General features: G+C 39.4%; 1 protein-coding gene across 1 annotated transcript in view; it reads left to right on the forward strand.

Annotated features, from left to right (window-relative positions):
* LOC138584955 (protein diaphanous homolog 3-like) overlaps nt 1-20290 on the forward strand; it is a 174609-nt gene that overhangs the window by 33969 nt on the left and 120350 nt on the right. The window contains exons 8-17 of the mRNA XM_069657154.1: nt 2174-2310; nt 3041-3146; nt 5353-5463; nt 5961-6079; nt 6287-6403; nt 9519-9637; nt 9737-9801; nt 10803-10907; nt 12268-12585; nt 14357-14471. Of these exons, the coding sequence (XP_069513255.1) occupies nt 2174-2310; nt 3041-3146; nt 5353-5463; nt 5961-6079; nt 6287-6403; nt 9519-9637; nt 9737-9801; nt 10803-10907; nt 12268-12585; nt 14357-14471 (1312 nt within the window). The remainder of the gene's footprint in view (nt 1-2173; nt 2311-3040; nt 3147-5352; nt 5464-5960; nt 6080-6286; nt 6404-9518; nt 9638-9736; nt 9802-10802; nt 10908-12267; nt 12586-14356; nt 14472-20290) is intronic.

A 20290-nucleotide genomic window follows, 5' to 3' on the forward strand; every position in this document is an offset into this window, starting at 1 on the left:
GTCAGCCCAGACCTTTCCCTGGCTAGAGAGGCATCCTGGGATGGGATGTACCCACAATGCCAAGAAGACAGGTGTTCTATGCCAGCTGTCAGAGCAGCCTTTTTTCTTCTGCCTTCCTGCATCAAGTCACACAGTTTCATATTTTCTATTGTCTCGCACCAATGGCGTGATAATGTAATACTAAAAGTTCTCACACACTGAAACTTTGCTTTGAAGAACTTAACTGTGTCAAAAAAAATCTCCCAAATATAAGTTTGACATGCATGCCAAGGTGCACACAAGGATGTATAAGGATCTGCTGTTCTTTTTTTTAAGTCTTTATACACTTTTAACAAAACAAAAACGTAACAAAAAAGCAGTTAAATTTAGTGTATAAGTTAGTTTTTTAGTGCATATATGTTTAAAAATGTTGGACAGTCTTGCTTTTGTGTTTAATCAGTTCTTAGGAGCATTATCACTAGAGGATTGACACTGTTCACCATTCTTTTTATTTACAGATTTTTTTTTAAAACAAAAGAACAGTACAGAAGATCAGAAGTAATCTCTTTGTTGACTGTGCTGTCATAAATTACTTTTTATAAAGCCGTTGTGATGTCCTGCCCTCTCTGCCTGCCATTGGTTTGGTTGACTTCCTGGTTCAGGGGCCAGCCAAATTGCGTTCACATCCAAAGTTCTACTTTTAACGGATGAACCCCCAATTTGTCACAAACTGGCTCAAAGTCAGTGACAAAAAAGGGAATCACACTTGAAATAGTGCTTAAACAAGATTAATTTATTGTAAAACTAAAGATAAAATAACTAGAATGTTGTATGTTAGCTTAGTGAGTCATAAATGCAGTGTATGGATGAGTGTAGTGTTGAATGCAAACAAAACACAGAAACAATCAAACCAGCTGGTAGAGGCCTGGAAGGAAGAGAGGAGAGACGCTGCTGCAAATGCTGCTGCTGTCTGCCATTTCAACTGCTGTTGTGACATTCCAGCGCTTTGCATTGTGGGATACAGTAGGCAAAGTAGACTGGTCCTATGCATTTTGGAGATTTTTTTGGCATACCGCATGTTTTGCTTTTGTTTGCATACTACATACTACATTTTGGCCAAATAAGAACGTACTGCTAGTATAGTATGGCATTTCGAACACAGCAAAAGGTTAGAGTGGAAGCCACTTAAATAAGCTGAGGCCCAATTAACTGAGGTGCAGGCAGTTTCCTGATGTCCTTCCCGACTCTGCCCATTGGCTCCTGAAGCAGGAAGTCAACCAAACCAATAGCAAGCAGAGAGGGCACTGTTGACTGTAGGAAATACTGACATGTCTTCTTCATCCATAAACCATTTCAACAAAGCAAGCATGCAGTTTAGCAATCTGCACATACCTCTTGCAATACAAGACAAAAAAATAAAGACCACATATCTTTGTTAGCTGGCATCCTCTTCAAATGTAAATGTAGCCCACATTAAAAAGACAGACAAATAATGACTATTGTCCTCAGTAGTTCTTGGTGTCCATACCAGGTCTACAAACATTTTCTTAAATTGTTTTTGAAATCTCATAACAAAAGCTTGAAAAACATCACTGCTTGACGCCTTACTTGGTAAAATAAAAGCTCCTTTCATTACTTTACAAAGGATGTCTTAATTATAATTTTTTATGTGTAATAGAAAATATCATTTTCTAACAATAGGACATTGATGAATAGATTTTCTATTTACAAATGAACCACTAACAATAGATGAGCCTGAATTGTTATTGCTCAGCAATAATTGTGGTGCTGAGATTTGCTCAAACTGCTCGTCATTGTAAATGCTAGGTTTGTATTGACAATGCTATTTTTTATAATGATGACTTGCATAGCACAATTATTATAACTCAGTTTACCTTGCCTTTTATGGCAATTTCTCTTGGCAGAATTTAGTTGCACAACAATTTATTCTGAGCCACACTTTTAAATTATATAAACTGTACAATGTATTAAAGATGGAACTAAAAGTCCTTAGTTAACCGTTAGTCATATTTCAGACATTTGACCATTAAAACTTTATTTGGAGGGCAGGTAACATTGTGTCTCTGTCTCCATAAGATTTAGTTTTACTGTTTAACATGGCAAATTGTTGTTGCAAATGGGCAGAATTACAGAAAGTCTGGGTAATCATGTTTCGTCTTTGTGTTTCCTGCAGTATGGCTTGGATCGAATCCTGGGGGAGGAGAAAAGTCTTGCATTACTGGCAAGAGCCATTGATCCAACCCAGTCTGCCATGATGACTGACGTGGTAAAGCTGCTGTCTGCCATCTGCATTGTGGGCGAAGAGAACACGTACGATCTGTCAAAATATCTATGTCTTACTGCTTCCCCTATGCTGATTGTCATAATTCACAAAATCCAGGCTCTCCCTTAGCTTGAGCTGCAGTAATTATTATAACTGCCTTTAAATATTTAATATCAATTTGAGTCTAAGGGCCTTTCAGGGCTTATGATGGTAAAAGGTAAAGCATAAAACAGCCAAACATTATCAAAAGGCTGCCTGTCACAATGTCAGAGTTAAATGAATGTAATGAGGGAAAAACAGGCCTGTGTCTGGTCTTTTATGAGTGGCCTGTGTCACTCTCAAAAGAACCTATTACAAAACTGTGTTGCAAGGAGTTTTGCCTTGATGTAGATAAATAAGTAAGTCTCATTTTGGTAAAAGTAAAAAACTGGCAGTGAAAATAGGTTCAGAGATTTCAGGTGACAGCCCGATATTTTATAACAGATGAGAGAGTAAAGTAAAGAGACACAATTGGATTGCATTTTCAAGTATAGGCTATGTCATTTTTAACATTTCATAGAAATAGTATTGATTTCATGATTTCATGAAGTCATGTTTTACAGCGAAGGTGATGAAATTCCCAGGAAAAGCCCATCCGCTTGGGTGAAATTGAGAAGAATAGGAACCTTGGATACAGTAAAATAGGAGAGAGCTCATGTTCAAAAATCTCTTTAAATGAATGTATTTCTTCATTTTTTTCACCAATTGTTCGCTCATGCATTTCATGTTCTCATTTAGTTTGGAAAAGGTCCTTGAAGCCATCACCACAGCAGGGGAATGGCGAACCATTGAGAGGTTCAGTCCCATTGTGCAAGGACTACGAGTTCGCTCGGTTCAATTACAGGTAAGTACAGCCACTGACACGGTGTTATTTCCCAAAGAATTCTCTGAAATGAAATCCGAAATTGATGCGGGAAGGTGACCATTTTGACATATCACAACCACCTGTACCCAAGGTTTCTTAGTCACTTACACATTCTTTACTCCATCTTTGGTCTTGGAAAGTATTCTTTACTTATACTGTTGATTGAAGTCCAAACTGGCTGAGCATTGTAAATCACAGATCCAATCTCAATGGAAACCTTGAAGCCCCTTTAAATTGTGTTTATTATGTAATTTTGGTATTTTTCAGTGCTTATTGTCATTTACAATTCTTGGAGCAAATTTGTTTATGTGGTGATGCTGGTTAAATGATCAGATGTATCATCTCCCTGCTGATACCGTCACTTGAGATATTGCATATGGACTGCTTCAACAGAGACAGCATCAGTTTATGTCACAGGAATGCGATTCATGATTAAAGTATGTCGTCTGCATTTTTAATTGGTAGCTGAAGGATGTGAATAGAGTGATCATTCATCCAATACACCCCCCCCCCCCCCACACACACACACACACACTGATTTTAAAACCCCTGTGTGTACCACCATTTGCTCCTTTGTTTTTTTCGTATTGACCAATGGTTAACTTAATTAAAATAATTAATCTTTTTTTGCCCCCTGTACTTTTATCCTTTGCTTTTGCATTAAGTTTGTTGTACCTACCTTTGACGTTTGCTAAACTGTAGGGACACAGGTGAGAGGTAAGGCAGCAACAGTAAGGGAAAATAGTGAGGGCAGTAACCTTTTTTACATGGAAGGAGGACTACACAATTATATATTAAAAATAATAAACGACAAAAAGAATTTGTTGGTGCACTGGGGGCCAGATTTATCTTCATGCAGAGTCATTATATCTTTGGATATAAAACATACCCCTTGTACTGGAAAGTCTGAAAGGCCTCAGTAGTGTTTCATTGATGCTTTGTTACAACTTCCCACTTCCTAATACACAGCACAGTTTCCTTTTAACCCCATGCATTATTAAAGGCCAGAGACTCCTATCTGAACCACGGCAATGTGTAGCCAGAGTCGCTCTGTCCTACTGGACTACATTCATACACGGCCTCCCCTGGCAGCCTTTGGCTGAGAAGTGTGCATTTAGAGTGTAAGCGTACATATAGACACATGAGGGACCACCAAAATCAAAACATGCCCAGATTTTCTCCAGAAGTTTGAGTGTCTTTATGGTTTTGTAACTGACCAACGCACTAGTCTAAATATAAAGCTGAGGCTTATGTAGATGGTTTATGAGTAAATGATGAAGCTGAAATCAAACTACTGATTTTTTGTGATGTTTTACTCATGGTAAATGTTGTTAAGCATTGCACGGATCTTTCTTGCTCCCTCTTGGACTCTTTCATCTCCGGCAAGTTTCAACACTGGGAATTGATTTAACTTCAATCAAAATTGTATATACTGACAGCAAAGGATGTTTGGAAGGTAGCAAATCACTGAAATAATGATCAAAGCTCATTAATAGAACAACAGAATGGATTCTTATACGGCCATTGCATCCCCTATTACATTTCTAAACTAAGATTTAGTGACACTTTATGTTAATCACCTGTTTAACAATAATCAAATGATACTTTGATACTTTTAATTACTAAGTTTGAGTTTCCTGACAAAAATAAGAGCGTGCTATCAAATTGACAATGGACAATACGACATCTGAATATCCTCCTGGACTCTAGCATTGCCATACCCTCTTTTCACACATGAGTGGATTGCTTTACTGATCAATAATTGATTTTTCTGTCTGTGTTTGCCCGCCGAGTTGAAGAGTCACAGAATGCAGCGGTCCCTGTGCAGTAAACCAAACTCAGAGGGGAGTGAAAAACAGCTTCCAAAAGAGCGAGTTTGCCCTTAAATTGACTGTTAGTTAGTTTTGTGTGTATGGGTCTGCAGTTGTTGCATTAATATTAAAATCAGGCCCCCTAGTTGGTGACTGGAGAAAATAGACATGCATTAGTTATGGTCCTCTGCTTCCAAGGGACATAACTCATTTAGAATGCATGCTGGCATGCTCTTCATCAACTTCTGGAAGAAGAAGTCCGTCATCCCTTTCTCTGGTTCTCCCCCTCATTCTTCTCTCCCTCCTTCTTTCTTTCTCTCTCGCTCTCTCTCTCCCCATCTCTCTCTTTGTTCTGTCTACCCTTCATGTTGCAGGTGGCATGCATGCAGCTCATCAATGCCCTCGTAACATCTCCTGATGAGTTGGACTTCAGGCTGCACATCAGAAATGAATTTATGCGCTGTGGCCTCAAAGAGATATTGCCGGTAAGCACAACATTACACACACATAGACACGTAATATAAAGCCACACTCACCTTGTATTAATATTTAAATTAGTTGCCCACTTCAGTGAAATATTGTAGATTTGCTCCAGCAAATAATTTATGAAACACAGAGGAGAGTTTGCACGTCCTCTGTCTGTGCCAGCACCCAGAAACCAATAAAGTCTCTAGTGCCGTGGCTAATAATCTGCCTACTGGCTTTTACACCCTCCACCTAACATGTTTATCTGTTGTAAACAATGTTGCCGTGGCTGCCAAGACAACAAATTTGGAGCTGGTTCTCCACACCTGTTAGTCATGTAGAGCAATAACGTTTAGAATATGCCCCCTATTTTTTACTTGGGCTTGAGTCTGCCCTTTTGGTGCTCATGACAGAGACGGTCTCAAATCTCTCTTTCTGATTTCTTATGTTTAATATTTTTATCCCTTTGAATCATTTTTAGCTCTTTGTTCTTTTTCTTTACATAATCCGTTTTTAGCAACTGACAACCATCAAGAATGAGGCCCTTGACATTCAGCTGAAGGTGTTTGAGGAGCACAAAGAAGAGGACATGATAGAGTTCTCTCACAGGCTGGAAGACATCAAAAGCGAGTTGGAATATCCTTCACATTAAAAACAAGCAAGCTACTCAACTTCAAGTCTACTCTTAGTGTCTGTGTCTTGTAAACTAATATTAATTGGGGACATTTGTGGCATCCAGCTAAGGTTAATAATTCCTAAAAGACTTACATTTCAGTAGTTTTAACTTTTTTTATGTGAACATGCAGTGTTTTGGTTTACGTACGAGTCCTTGACTCTCCACACTGATGCGGGAGATGTGTTCAGCATTGTGCAGAGCATGGTGAAGGACAGCAGTGCAGAGCCCTATTTCCTCTCCATACTTCAGCACCTGATGCTTATCCGCAATGACTACTTGGTCAGGTAAGAATCAGCAACACACACATACAAATAAACTTTAACTATCTTCACTGTAATGACTGCAAGCATACTTTTTAATTGTGATTTTCCTCTTTTTGCTCTCTGTATGTCTGACTTAAACTTTCTGTGATTCTTTTTTCTTTTGATAAGGTCTATTCATCAACTCTATAATTTTCTTTTCAAACCAGCTCTTTGGCTTTTGTCAGACGTGTCAAAAGTGTTATAACATACAGTCTTTGTGGTTATAATGATGAGTGACAAATAATGTTTTAATCTCGCATTTCAGCAGAATACACACAAGCAAAGGTCTTACCTCCTTTTCAACACTCGTAATGATGTACACTAGTGAAGAGCTTATGTTTTGTGGAGGTCTCACTCCTTTTGCCTTAAACCCTTTCTATGACATTGGCTAACAAAGAGAATGCCGTCTCTTTCATCTCACAGCCATCTATAGCAACCATGGCTCCAGAGTATTTCTCATCTCCTTTTAATGGTATTTTTCAAAGGCTTATTTTATGTTGGTTCACTCACAGCTGGGTGTGAGTTAAACCTCGGCTTGATCAAAAGATGGAGCTTTAATCTGAAGAATATAAAATGCAACACCTGCAGTTTCCCCCACCCTAAATCAACACCTGAAGTGTCACTCTGTCTTTCTCTGTCTGATGAATTTCTTTACAGAAGATGATTATGAAATCTTTTAAGCTAAGATTTCATGAAACATTTCCGTTTCCACTAACCATGGTATATGTAGACCACACTGTTCTTTATATAACCTCTGGCTGATAACCACATAGACTCCAGCTACAGTCATAACTAATAAAACTTATGGAAATATTTCAATATTAAATATCTGTCTATGTAATCAAATGCTAAACAATTAGTCAGTTGACCATTAACAACAGAAACCTGGATAATAGCCATTTAATTATAGTTGAACTATAATCTCTTTTAAAGTGATAATCTCGAAGATCTGTTTCGTTCTCTTCGGCGGCACCTACGGTGATAAACGGTAATTGTGGGAGCAAACTTCCTGATATCCAAACAGTGTTACGTGTGTCCGCCTACCCTCTCTGGCAGACCAACCACTGCTGGGTGATGGAAAACGCGTCACTAACTGGGCGCCGCTTGTGATTTTTTTCTGCGAAACTTGCAACAGCCACCCAGTCTGTAATACTGCAAAAGCAAAGGCTTTCATCAGTGGACCATAGGCTCAATCACCATTGTGTTACCTCATTCGGCGATAGAATTAGTTACAGTTTCAGAGGGGATTGGCTGTATATAAAACTGTTTGAATATTGTTACAAGAAGAAGAAAGTATACTTTATTAATTCCTGAGAGGAAATTCAATTTTTCACGCACATAGACCTGAAATACAGACAGAGATGTCATAGTGAGGGGGCTGTACATGGACATGTGCCCCCCGAGCAGTTGGGAGACTACTCAAAGACACATCAGTGAACCGGCAACCCAAGCCAAGTCCCTACAGACTGAGCTACTCTCTACCCCTAATACATTAAAAAACAAACTAGCATTGCACCAATAATCAAAATATAGACTTTGTGTTTGCATTAAAAACATTTTACGATAATAAATATTCAGAGTAAGATGAAAAAAACGTTTCAATTGTTCTTCCTAAGTTTGGGAGAGAATGTCATCCTGAGGGCATATCACAAGAACACTCCTTTTACACACTACATAAATCAACGATTATTAAAAATGTGTTGACTTTAATAAATGGCATGACTGATTGCATATTTTCCCCTTGATTCTCATACCATATGGTGCAGCTCTTCAGAGTGCTTTGAGTTGGCATTAAATGTATTTTTAGAATACATTTGCAAGTTTTCCTCAGGCAACTCTTGATATGATTAATTTTCATCATTAACACGTAGGGCATCTGAAAGTGATCCTTTTAATGCACTGCATCTCTTGTGACTGATTGATGTAGAGATCTTGTGTTTTTTAATTATTGGTAGCCTTGATGTCAAAAGTACAGAGTCCCCTTTTACACAGGGGTCTCAATGTCACAGAGTAATGAAAGGTGCACACGCAGCTTGCCTGACAACAGTCATGCCGTACTTAATCTGATTCTTAATAATTTCGTCTTTATTCGACAATTGATTCCATCTCGCATCTAATCTTCTGAATCACAGACATGGTATTTATGCTATCAGATGGAGTCTCAGCATTGTTTTTAGAAGGAGGTGGGAGGCAGAGTCCCTGATTTATCGCTGCTCATCAGAGCATTAGTGATGATTTGGTGTAGAAGGGATTTGCACTCTCAGTGGCATTGTTGTAAGATAATGAGCAGATCAAACAGTCACTTTCCCTTTAAGTTGCGATAGTACTGTGGCTCCAGCCTTGAATGACATGTGTTGTTACATTATAATATCTCCCTTTTCTTATTAACGGTTGCCCTTGGTTATGCATTCAACAGAGCCAGACAACTTAAATGCAATTACTCATAAACTGGTAATAGATGGTGTTTATTCTCCATTGATAGAATATAGTTCTTTATGTTAATGTGTATTAGTGGTGTATTAATGGGTATTTTAGTATGTTTTAGCCTTTCTGAATGAACCAAAAGACCCTTGACTTAAGTAGCACTAGCATTATGCTAGTTAACCCAACAATCAAGACAGTTAGATTTTTCTATTTTAACTTATTATTATTATTGTGCCCCCCTCTTGTCTTCTATGGCTGGAATTTTTGTGAGGGTGTGTGACAAAGTTATGTAATGGTTTTGGACAGACCTGATTCTCTCACGTCAACTTAATGAGGTTAATGATGTTGTTTGAGCATGTCAAATGTTTTGTGAACACCAGGCTTTAATTTGACTCACTAATACGTAATGATACACAATCATGATGGTAAGTAGCTTGACTCGGAGCCTCCTGTAACGTCTAGGACCGCTAAAATCTATTATGCAATCATGCTGATTGGATGCACAGGCATAATGGTAAAGGTTGATGGGATATGGCCTTGCTTTTTGTACACAGCGCTTGTACAGATGTGTACACACAACAAATTAAAGTGTGAAATTAAATTGATCAAAAGTGTATGTTTTTAACCACTCTGTGCTCTTCTCATTGTCTCTCTTACTTGTCCTGATTTTTAGGCCCCAGTACTTTAAGATCATTGAGGAGTGTGTGTCTCAGATTGTGCTCCATCGTGGTGGCACTGACCCAGACTTCAGTTACCGCAAGCGCCTAGATGTGGACTTCAGTCACCTCTTAGGCAAGTTACACACTCCTAGCACTTTATTTACATCACAGGCTTTCCTCTAAAATATGGTTGATTTTCATTGTGTTTTTCTTTTTTTCTTTTTTATTACAGAGGTTTGTGTAGATAAAGCTCGAACTGATGAGTATGAACAAAGAGCGTCAGAACTGGCCCAAAAGGCAAGTATTGACAAACGCTACACATCCACTAAACCACCTGCCCAAAACAACACCCGCTGTCCTTATTTCTTCTGTAAAATAACATTTGTTAAGATAATGAAACATTTATACTGTGAAGAAAACAAAACCCAGACACTTCCTGGGGGCTTTTACTTATACAGAATGCAAGATTACAGCGGTAAGTTGACAACTAAATATACTGTAAAATTGCAGTTATCACTTTGCGGATTTAACATGCTCTCTGATTCTTAACAAAAGACTGAAAATCTTTCTTTTGGAAGGGAGCATTACAGGATATGACAGCTTGCTATAAAACAATAATGAGTCTGATAACTTCAAAATGCTCGAATGAAATTTTAAAATCAAGAAAGCCAAACATTTTTATAATGGAAGATGCTTGTTGTCAATAACAATTGCACAGATATCCTAGGTTTTTGCAGTTTATGAACAGTGATATGGAACTGTTTGTTCCTCCCATATCGATGTGGATACGTGACATGTTTCTTGTCTGCTTTCCAATGTCTGCTACAGCTTGTTCTGCCATATTGAGCTCCATTTTTCACAAAAAAAGAAACTAGGAGTTTCAAATGCATCTCAGTACAAAAAGCAAAAACAATACTTTTTCCATTTTTGACACACACAAACTCAGACACACACATACGTGGTGAGTTGTGTGAGGTCAGACGGATCGGCTACTGTGATTAATTGAAGTCGGAGGAGCAGCAGGTTGTAGATCCTGATTACAAGGATGGAGCTCACTGATTGGCGTGTGTGTATGCTACTTAAAGAGTTTTATTAATGAATGGGTGTTTGACAAAATGTTAAAATACAATCAGTAGATGAAGTTAATCAAGGTAGATTGAATGTTAATTATATAAGATAATTATACCATTAGACTTAAACTATTTTAATGAACACTGCTCAGGTTAATTCCTAGTTACACTAATTCAATATCAGAGTGTGCTGGTGTGATTAATCTGGATGCATGTTTCTCTTTTTAGTTTGACGAGGAGTTTCTGAGCAGACAGGAGGCGCAAGCTCAGCTGGTTAAGTGTGACGAAAAAATTGCTGAACTCCAGGCGGAGCTGCAGGCCTTCAGGTCCCAGGTACATGACCTGTGTTTCTTTGTTTTAATGTCAGTCTGTGTGAAGTGTGTTTGCTTATATTCCACATCCCCTTAAGAATAAACACACGTTTGCTCAACAACCCAACCCTCACATCTAGAATGGGATAGCAATTCAACTTCATTTTCTGACTTTACGTTATGAGATGTTCTTTTTATTTTGGGATGCATGGTGTGTATGGGCTGGGAGTTTCATCCACTGGAGCCTGCGTTGTGGTTTGACATGGAGGCTGCTTCACTGGCTAGCTGACACTAAGTCTAATGAGAACACTGACCGGTCTTCTATGTTGGCCATTTCTGATTCTCTGATCTTTATCCCATAAGAGGAAATTGTTCTGAAAGCAATTTATTCTGACAACCCCCTTCAACTTCACTACTGGGCCACTCTTCAAACCGCCTCCCCCCTCCAACACTCAGGAGAGTTGCTCCCACGCCCTGGCACAGCAAGATAACTACACGCTCAGAGAGGGGAAGAGAACTTCCTTTTTATTTTCCCGATAATTTTTCAATTTGAAAGAGCAAACACAGAATGAATACTCAAATAGTACCTCGGTTCAAATGACAGAGGTACATTTAGCCTATGCAGGTACATACACATTCACTCCCACACACACTTTGTCCGTCTGTCTCTGTCAGTCCAACCCTCACCAGCCCCACACACACGCACACGCTTGTTAATTCAGCCAAGGTGTTCTTCCCTCTTGGGGTGGGAGCAGAGTAAGGGCCCAGCGCTGACCTTTAGTGTGCGTCTTTAATCTAAAACTGGTGCATGGATCAATAAGCCATTTGCTCTGTATGATACAATTTACGCAGCTTCGTAGCCCCGGTTATAACATTTGATTTTTAGCTTTGGCAAAAACAAATTATTGAGGGTATTTTCTGGACAGAATCTTGGCCGTTTATGAGTATTTGGCCCCTGCTGGATGGTTGAGAGAACACGCCTCTGTTATCCATGGCTCAGTTGTGCTGGAGAGGAATGCTATATTTGTGTGATTCCATTTGTTCTCTCGAGTCATTTTTCTTTTTGTTTTCCTGACATGTGAGTTCTACGTTTGGATTCTTTTTGTGGGGAAAGGTTTGGTGAGCACTGCTCTACACTCAAAAAGCCCTCCTAATGCCTGGCCCACACTAAAGAGATGTTGAAAATATGAGAGACCCCACACATGACGATACATAATCATAGCTTTAAAAGTTTTGCTCCTACAGTGTGTGTAAAGCAACGACTACGCCGGAACAGCACACCACACACTAACAGATCCATTCTTCAACAAATGAATCTGGAGAGAAAAGCCTTATTTCATGTCTCTTATGTGTATGTCTGCACATTCCCTTTGTCAATCCAGTTTGGAGCAGTACCTGTGGGTCTGTCTTCTGCCCATGCCGGACAGGTGTTAACTTCCACAGTCTTCCCGTCTGGGCCTCCACCTCCTTCTTCAGCACCTGGGGTGCCGCCACCCCCACCTCCGCCTCCTCCTCCTCCTTTACCTGGCTGCCCCGCCCCACCTCCTCCACCCGGAGTGCCTCCTCCATTTGGTGCCCCACCTCCACCTCCTCCAGGCTTTGCTCTAGGCTCCCCCATCCAACACACTCTGCCTTATGGCCTCAGGCCTAAGAAGGACTTCAAGCCTGAGACCTCCATGAAGCGCCTCAACTGGTCCAAGGTAAGACACTGCACACTGTGTGTCTGCAAAACTGCAAAAATGTTTTACTTAAGAGTATCACCATGCAGGATTTACCTTAAGACTCTTTTATTGCATTGGAATGCTTAACATTGAAAGTATTTTTGAAAGGATTAGTGTAAGTATTGCAATATTTTATTGAATGACCTAAAGTATAAAGAGATGTATCAGAGATGTTTTCCAACTTTACTCGGTTATAGTCAACAAAAAGTTTGAAAAAACTTTGAATTTAGGCCAAGCATTCATAACAGCCCTTTTCTTTGCTCTTTGTTCCGCTTTTCCTGGCAGCGACCAAACAGTGCAGATGTTTTTCTAAGAATTGGACAACAACTTTCTACTTCTGTGCCAAGGCACCAATAATCGAAAATAACAGATGATCAGATGCTATTGTCAGAGAAGCCTTAGCCTCTACAGATGTTGTTCTCTGCAGAGCAATATTAGTTCACGCCACAGGTGATATTAGTTTGTGGTTTGATTAATTATTAACATTCAGATGAACATCTGTACAGGTGTTCAGCAAACTGCGCCATATGCTTGCATTTTCAAGTAGGACATGAGGAGGACTTATGGCACAGCTGTATGACTCCCCCAACATATGGTTATTTTTGGGACAAAGCTGTTCCGAAACTTCCTGAGTAATAAGATTTCAAACTTCTAATTATTAGAATTTCTAAGCCAGTTGTTAGAGTTAGAGTTGTGCCTTTTTAATGATTTAAGAAAGTACAGGAAGCCAAAAAACATCCAAGCAGCAGCAAACCAACATGCTACTGGGTTATCACCCTTCTCATAATAACTGTGTTGCTTAGCTTACACATGCAGCAAAAATGGGGCCATATGGGCATCCCACGAGCTGTCACATTTCACCTGACTCCAGTGGGAGTTTCAGCCTGACTTTTGCCCTCAAAGTTCTTAGAAATAAGTGGGTCTCTAGCTCCAGGTATCTGGCCTAGGGTGGTGCTCACAATGACAGCTTCCCGTTTTATTTTCCAAGGCATCAGCGGTACAAGCATCCTCTTCATATTACAGGAAGTGTTCATTCAGAAAACCTTGCTTAAGGGAGCTTGAATAAAACATAAATAGCTGTTTTGTTGCAGTAAGTAAGACCTCAGCACAGATTCTTTTATATCCTACGAGCATGTTCACACAGACACGATTGGTTTCTCACAACACTGGGACAATAATATCACTTACTCTGTGGTGTGCTTCACTGGCTATAACTGTATTTGGGGTAATATAGTGTACTGTATGTTAATGTGTAAAGCAAGGCAAATGTCCTTCCTCTTCATTTTGCCATTTTTGATTGGCTTAAGATTTTGATTTTGATAGTAAATGTAAAGACGCTGTAGTTCTTTTAAACATGAAGTCTGCAACTTAAATAATAATAATTTCTAATGATAAAGTCTCTTTTTTATTCCAAATTGGATGTGCAGTGTAGAAGAGTGTCTGCACTGAGTGTACCATTCTGACAATAGCAACGCATTTGAATAACTTAAACACAGTTAAATGTATAAATAGCATTGGATTGTACTTTACCGTCAGCTGCAGGATGCATAGAGTCTGTTAACATATATTTACTTTGGAAAGAAACAGCTTTAATACTCAAGTTGTGTTGCTTGAACATGTGACTTATATCTGATAAGAATGATGTGTTTTCTTTATATTGACATTTCCCTTTATCGCCACTATAAACTGAAGCATACAGAACCATGTGTCGGACAAGTAAATGTGCTGGACTGTGGATGTGTGTTTGCAGATTCGTCCCCAGGAAATGTCAGAAGGCTGCTTCTGGGTGCTGGCTGATGAAGACCAATATGCGAAACCAGAATTACTCAGCAGAGTGGCTCTCACTTTTTGTTCACAAAGAACAGGTCAGAGATTCCATAATATATTTCATTACTGCTTCCATGTGCGTCACTTTTTCACTTCTATTCCAAATTACCGGTACATATTTTTGGTATGTTATTTTTCTGCTACTTCTACACCTACTCTTTTCCCTCCCGACGTCACTTTCTTTTCCATCTCCATCCTCTGTGTCTCATCACTGTGGCACTGCGGCTAAAATTAGCAGTGTTTCTCGGTAAGCCTCAATTGGTTAAACAAGAAGGAAAAATGTGAGTCTGTTTTTGTGTTGTGCATCTGTGCTTGTGAGTAATTGGCTATGTGTCTTCATTGAGGAGGAATTGCATGACAAAGATACAGTACAGTGCTCTTACCGACCTCCCGAGGCTACTGTTGGTACACAAACTGCTTTTCATCACTTTCAGTAAATGGATATATGTGTGACAAAATCATTCCTTATTTGTAGGAGTTCAATTTGTTCCAATTTCACATGCTGTTTCAGACATAGATGGAGGTCTTATAAACCCAGAATGAACTAGAATGCTGATTTTATTTCAAAGCCTCATTTATTTTGTGTTTTCTTGGCCAATATCATCCCTGATGTGCCATTTGAATGCACTGGTGGGAGACATGGACCAAAAAATATCCGCACAGCACCCTCTCATCAGTGTGTTTTTTTAAATATATTTTTTAAAAACTAAGAGCTAAAAAATACAACTCATGACAAATCCATTGAGTAACATTCAGTCAGTCAAACATGAGAACTACAAGCATAGTAATACATGTAGCTATATTACATTCATTTAGCATCAGTTAGCAATCCTTGCTAAATCAGAGATCCCAAGGTGGTCATGCTGTCTTCGTCGGGTATTGTCACTATTCCTGGTGGTAATGTTGCACGATAAGACACCATACATTTACATCCTTGCACATTAGTATGGCTGGCAATATCTGGAATATTCATGTACAAGGTTGTTGGAATGATCAAAGCAAGAGCAGGAGGTAGCATGAGATGTTATCAGCCTTGTTCTCTCCTGCGCGTGGTCTATTAGTCCCTTCCCTGATGATTTATTCACGTGTCTTGTGTTTTCTTTCTTGTCTCTGACTCAGCTAGCTTACGCCAATTTGAATTATTCATCCAGGTGTTATCTACCTGTCACAACTTTATGCTGCTCATCTCCAGGCACACAAGACCCCCTGCACACAAGTGCACCCTTGTTCCCCATCGAGGAGGTGTTGAATAATGGAGGCACATTTAAATGGCAAATAGGTAGTCAGACAGTCAAGCAGGTGTTCTCTGGAGAGGGCGAAGGAAGGATGTCAATCAGCAGACAATTTCTATTAGGGTAATGACCCGCAGCCTGCACATGTTCACACACACAGCAGTTTATTTTACAGTTATCTTGAAAACACACTTCTCGCCAGATGAAGAGGCAATAAAAAGCACTGCTTCTCTGCATTATATCAGCCGGCAGGTTTGTTACTGCTCATGGCTAATGCATTTTAAATTTGCTGGGAGAAAAGCATGAAATATTTGACTAAATTAAACCTTTCTCATGTTTTGACTCAGTCCTCTTGGACTGGTTCCTCTTGTTTCCTCTCTGTCCCAGAGGAGGTTGTAGAATCAGCATGGTTGGTGGCTTGAGCTGTTGGACCCAGTTGCTGCCGCTGCTGCGTGTCAGCGAGCGTACGCGCATGGCTTGTCTTCTTATTAACAAAGCCATGTAGCATCATGTTTCATCTCACTTAAGAGCAGTGGCATCTGGATCGGCATTAAACATTAAAAAGAACACAGTATGAAACAGTATTCGCTAGGTTTTTCTTGTTAAATATTCATTTATTTCCCAGGGAACTTCCTCATTCTTCTCTGATGTTTGTGCCTCTCGCTGTTGTTTTCTAACACGATCCCCGCCATCCTGTACACAAACCACACAGTTTGGATTGGCACTAGGAACAGTTTGTTTAGAGACCCTCACTGTTGTATTTTTGCAGACCTTAAATTAATCAGGTGTAAATAGAAAGTAGTGTTTTTTCATCACCATTCAAATCTTAAGAGAAGGTGGAAAACCACATTCAAACAGAATTTAAATGACTGCATTTGGAGGAGCCAGACACATTTTACTTGCCAAAGAAGACATCATATTCACAGTGGTGATAAGTTTTATGGCTCCTCTGTTTATCTATTCAGAGTGGGATGTGGTTTTTGGCAAAGGGTCAGCGCCACTTTAACACACGTCCTCAGTGAGCAAATTGCGATAAATGGGTGTTTTTACTTTGAGATAAAGGTCAGAGTGAGCAAAATTAAATAAGACCATAGTGAATATATGACTTGATTTCTCTGCTCTTCTTTCAAGTCTCTGCTCATTAGCTGTAAACCTTTGATACAAATGGCCCGTCCTAAACCATACAAATTAATGGAACCTTTCAATTAGAGACAAAACAGTGAGGGGATGTCGTACTACAACGTTTCTAAGGTTATAAAATAGCAATCACAGAGTCGCATTAAGCACAGGAGAAGTGACAGCTTGTTTTGCATGTTTCAACGGGTAAAAAAAAAAAGCAATCCACTGCAGAGTGGCCTTTATAAACTGTGTGTTTGCTCGTGAATGTTAAATTAACATGGAAGCATTTACAAGGTTGTACTCTATTAGATTTTCACCCAAGGTGGACGTTTTCTATTATCCTCTTGTGATCCTGCTAGTGTTTAAACATTCATAATATTACACATCACTTTGTTACAGGGTGTCTTTTCATTGACAAGCTTTGTTTCAGGGTTGTTGTTAACTTCCCTCCTGATAATGTTCTTCCACCAGTTAGATAATGTTCTTCCTGGCACCAGGAATAGCCCAAAGTTTTGATGGGCAGTGAAAGCTAGCATGGAGGGGGGTGGTTCTGGGACGCCAGAACTAACTGTTGAGCCTCCCAGAGGTGTCGTGAGCCTAACTAGACGAAACACTGGTGAAGGGAGGGACCCACTTGATAACCCTGTGAATGTGTGGCTCTCGCTGCCCATCTAACGACAGGTTTGAGTTGTGGGGGCCGTTAGAAGCCATGTGGTAGGGTAGGTAGAGCTTATATGAGCACAGCCTGGGTCTGTTGAAGTTGGCAGTGCTGCTTGGGTTGCGGTGACCACTAAAGGTCATGTGTTAATCATTATAAGTATTGGGATGAGGGCACAAGGGGAGGGGTTTCTTCACTGAGCGCTTATCCTTATCACTAGGGTTGGGGTAGGGTTAACCCCTCATAGGGCTGAAAGATTTTGAAAAAATATCTAATTGCGATTATTTTGACTTATATTGCAATTTCGATATGATTTGCGATATTAAAGGGAGTGATTATTTTAGATCGTTATTCTCATATTCACCGAAAAACATATTAAAATGATTATGGTGTGATTTTGCGGGGATCTGTAGCAGACAAAGATATTTTATACTTCCGTCTGTGTCGGCCAGAGCATATTTACAGCACAATATTTCAATTAAAATGGTATTTTTTACACATTTTACCTTTAACAAATATTGCACCTCCTGCGATTTGAAAATTGCAGCAGGCCATGTTGCGATTTCGATAAAATTTCGATCAATTGTTCAGTCCTACGCCCTCGCCTTACCTTAACCCCATCTTCCTCTGGCTCTGCCTTCCCCGTCCTCTTTTGAACACACCTCTCTCTACAAACTCTTCTCTCTGTATTTTTACACACTCTTGTGTGTTAAATTCAAATTCTTAATTTTTCAGGTAAGGCCAAAATAACCCTTAATTATCTGGCCTGCAAAGAGGAGCACAGTATCGATTTAGTCCGTAAATTCCTATTCGAAACTTTGGGTAAAATGTTTTTAACAGACTTTCTTTATGGTCATTGTTCTCTGACACAGAGAAAGATTATTATCAGTAGTAAGACACTTTCTTTCTGCTTTGTTTTTCTTTAAGTTCAGTGTCTGTTTGTGGTCCGTTTTATCAACCTCTCTTCTGTTGCTTTTTCTGACTTTATAGTAATTGAGTTCCAGTAAAGCCCTTACTACGTATGTATCATCTTGACGTACCAAGGAGTTTTATTGAAAATGTCCTCTTTCAACTTGTATTAGACGGTTTCTTGTTAAACCCTTAACAGTTCCAGGTATTCAGCAAGAGTCATTAAAGAGTAAAGAGAGCATTAATGAGTCTTTTTCTCTTTTTTTCAGTCTACAGAAGCGTGAAATATTTCAGCTAAGGTCAACTAAAAGTTCTCTACTGAAGTAATTTACTCTTAAACAGAACAATCCTTCAGAAGTCACATAGTCATCACTCACTTCTGTCTGCAGCTTCGTAGCTTATCTCTTCCATAACCAAATGTGATGACCTCCGAGCATGACTACACCTCAAATTATTCTTGTTGCTGAATGTTATGCGTTTGGACTCATTAACCTAGTAAATGTCAACCATACTAAAAGCTCTATGCCTCCAATTACTGTGCGCATTTGCCATGGCCCTGTTTTTGTCACTTGCCAAATTGCAGACAACCATGTTATTGGTTTTTCAGACACGGGGGCAAGAAATAAAAACTATTTGCTTAACAGACATTGTGCACGACAAGAAAAAGAAGTATGGTTTCGGAAAGATTTAATGGTGCTGATATGCTTTAAACACCACCATGCTCTTTGAACAAGCCAGGCAAAATAGTAATTTGATGATGAGTTTTGCAAGGGATGTCACAGCAGTTGCCTGCACATTTTGTGACTTTTCAATTATTTCTGTCCAAGCTTCAATGAAAGGGCTTTTATATGCAGCTCACATATCTGTAAGGACTTAATCAAAAATGACTATTAGTGGGCATGACTGGGGTTGCATTGTTGGGTTTCTTTTGACCTCCACAGCTGAATATTTCAAAATAAACTTAAGAGATACACAACATGAAATGAACAGAAGAAATCTCAATTTTCAGCTTGAACAATAATTCAGCCTCCTGCCAGTTTATTTTAGAGACTGAACAGAAAACTGTACTATGACTAGGCAGTATCCAGCATTACGGTTGATAGGCGTTATATCACTCTTTGAAATGTGTACAATTAATGATTATGCAGTGTTTGATAACGAGGGATATTTGAACAGTTATGGACAAAATAAGCTCCTACATAGTGCTTTAAACTTGTTGACATCTTGGCTGTCTCAGATTGGCTGTAGTTGGCTATAGTCTGATGGCGATATAGCCTCTGCGGGCAACGGTGAACATGCCGGGGCGTGTAGTCGGCGGTTAGCAATAAACGACATACAACAATAAAAAAAGAACCTGTTTCTCTTATAATTGGCTTTAATTAACGGGTCTTACCTTTGCTGAAATTTCAACATCATGATGCAGATTAGTAAAAAGTAAAAATAAAGCTTTGTCAGGTCTGTCCTCAAGAGGAGAAGAAAACTACTTTCAAAATGCTTGTTTGTTGAACGGAGGTCGGATCGATCATTTCTGATGCATCGGAGGAATTTGGGAAAACTGACCGCTGAATGGCTTTCATGACACAGCGTCAAGGGAATTTATCTCATGTTGAATTTTAGATGTAGAACAGATTGTTAAGGGTTAGCATGCAGATGTCTGTTTGAAGAGATAAATAAGAAGCTAAATCATCATCTGATCACCGCTGATGGGAGCTGGGATGTTATTACGGTGCATTGCGTTCCGCCTGCTTTTGCTCTTCACACGGACAGTTTTTTTTTCTGCATATGCCGCAGCCTGCTGATACCTGATTGATCAATATTACTCGGACTACAAGTGTAATACAAACGGAAACCAGAACACTTGCTGTCCCTGAAATCCACGTCCCTGCCTACAGATTCTACATTTCTATGTAGAATCTGTAAATAGAGATTAACATCTTGG

The sequence above is a fragment of the Semicossyphus pulcher genome, unplaced genomic scaffold, assembly GCF_022749685.1.
Source record: "Semicossyphus pulcher isolate SPU_LCO1_2020_fin unplaced genomic scaffold, fSemPul1.0.p SCAF_1, whole genome shotgun sequence".
NCBI classification, from domain to species: domain Eukaryota; kingdom Metazoa; phylum Chordata; class Actinopteri; order Labriformes; family Labridae; genus Semicossyphus; species Semicossyphus pulcher.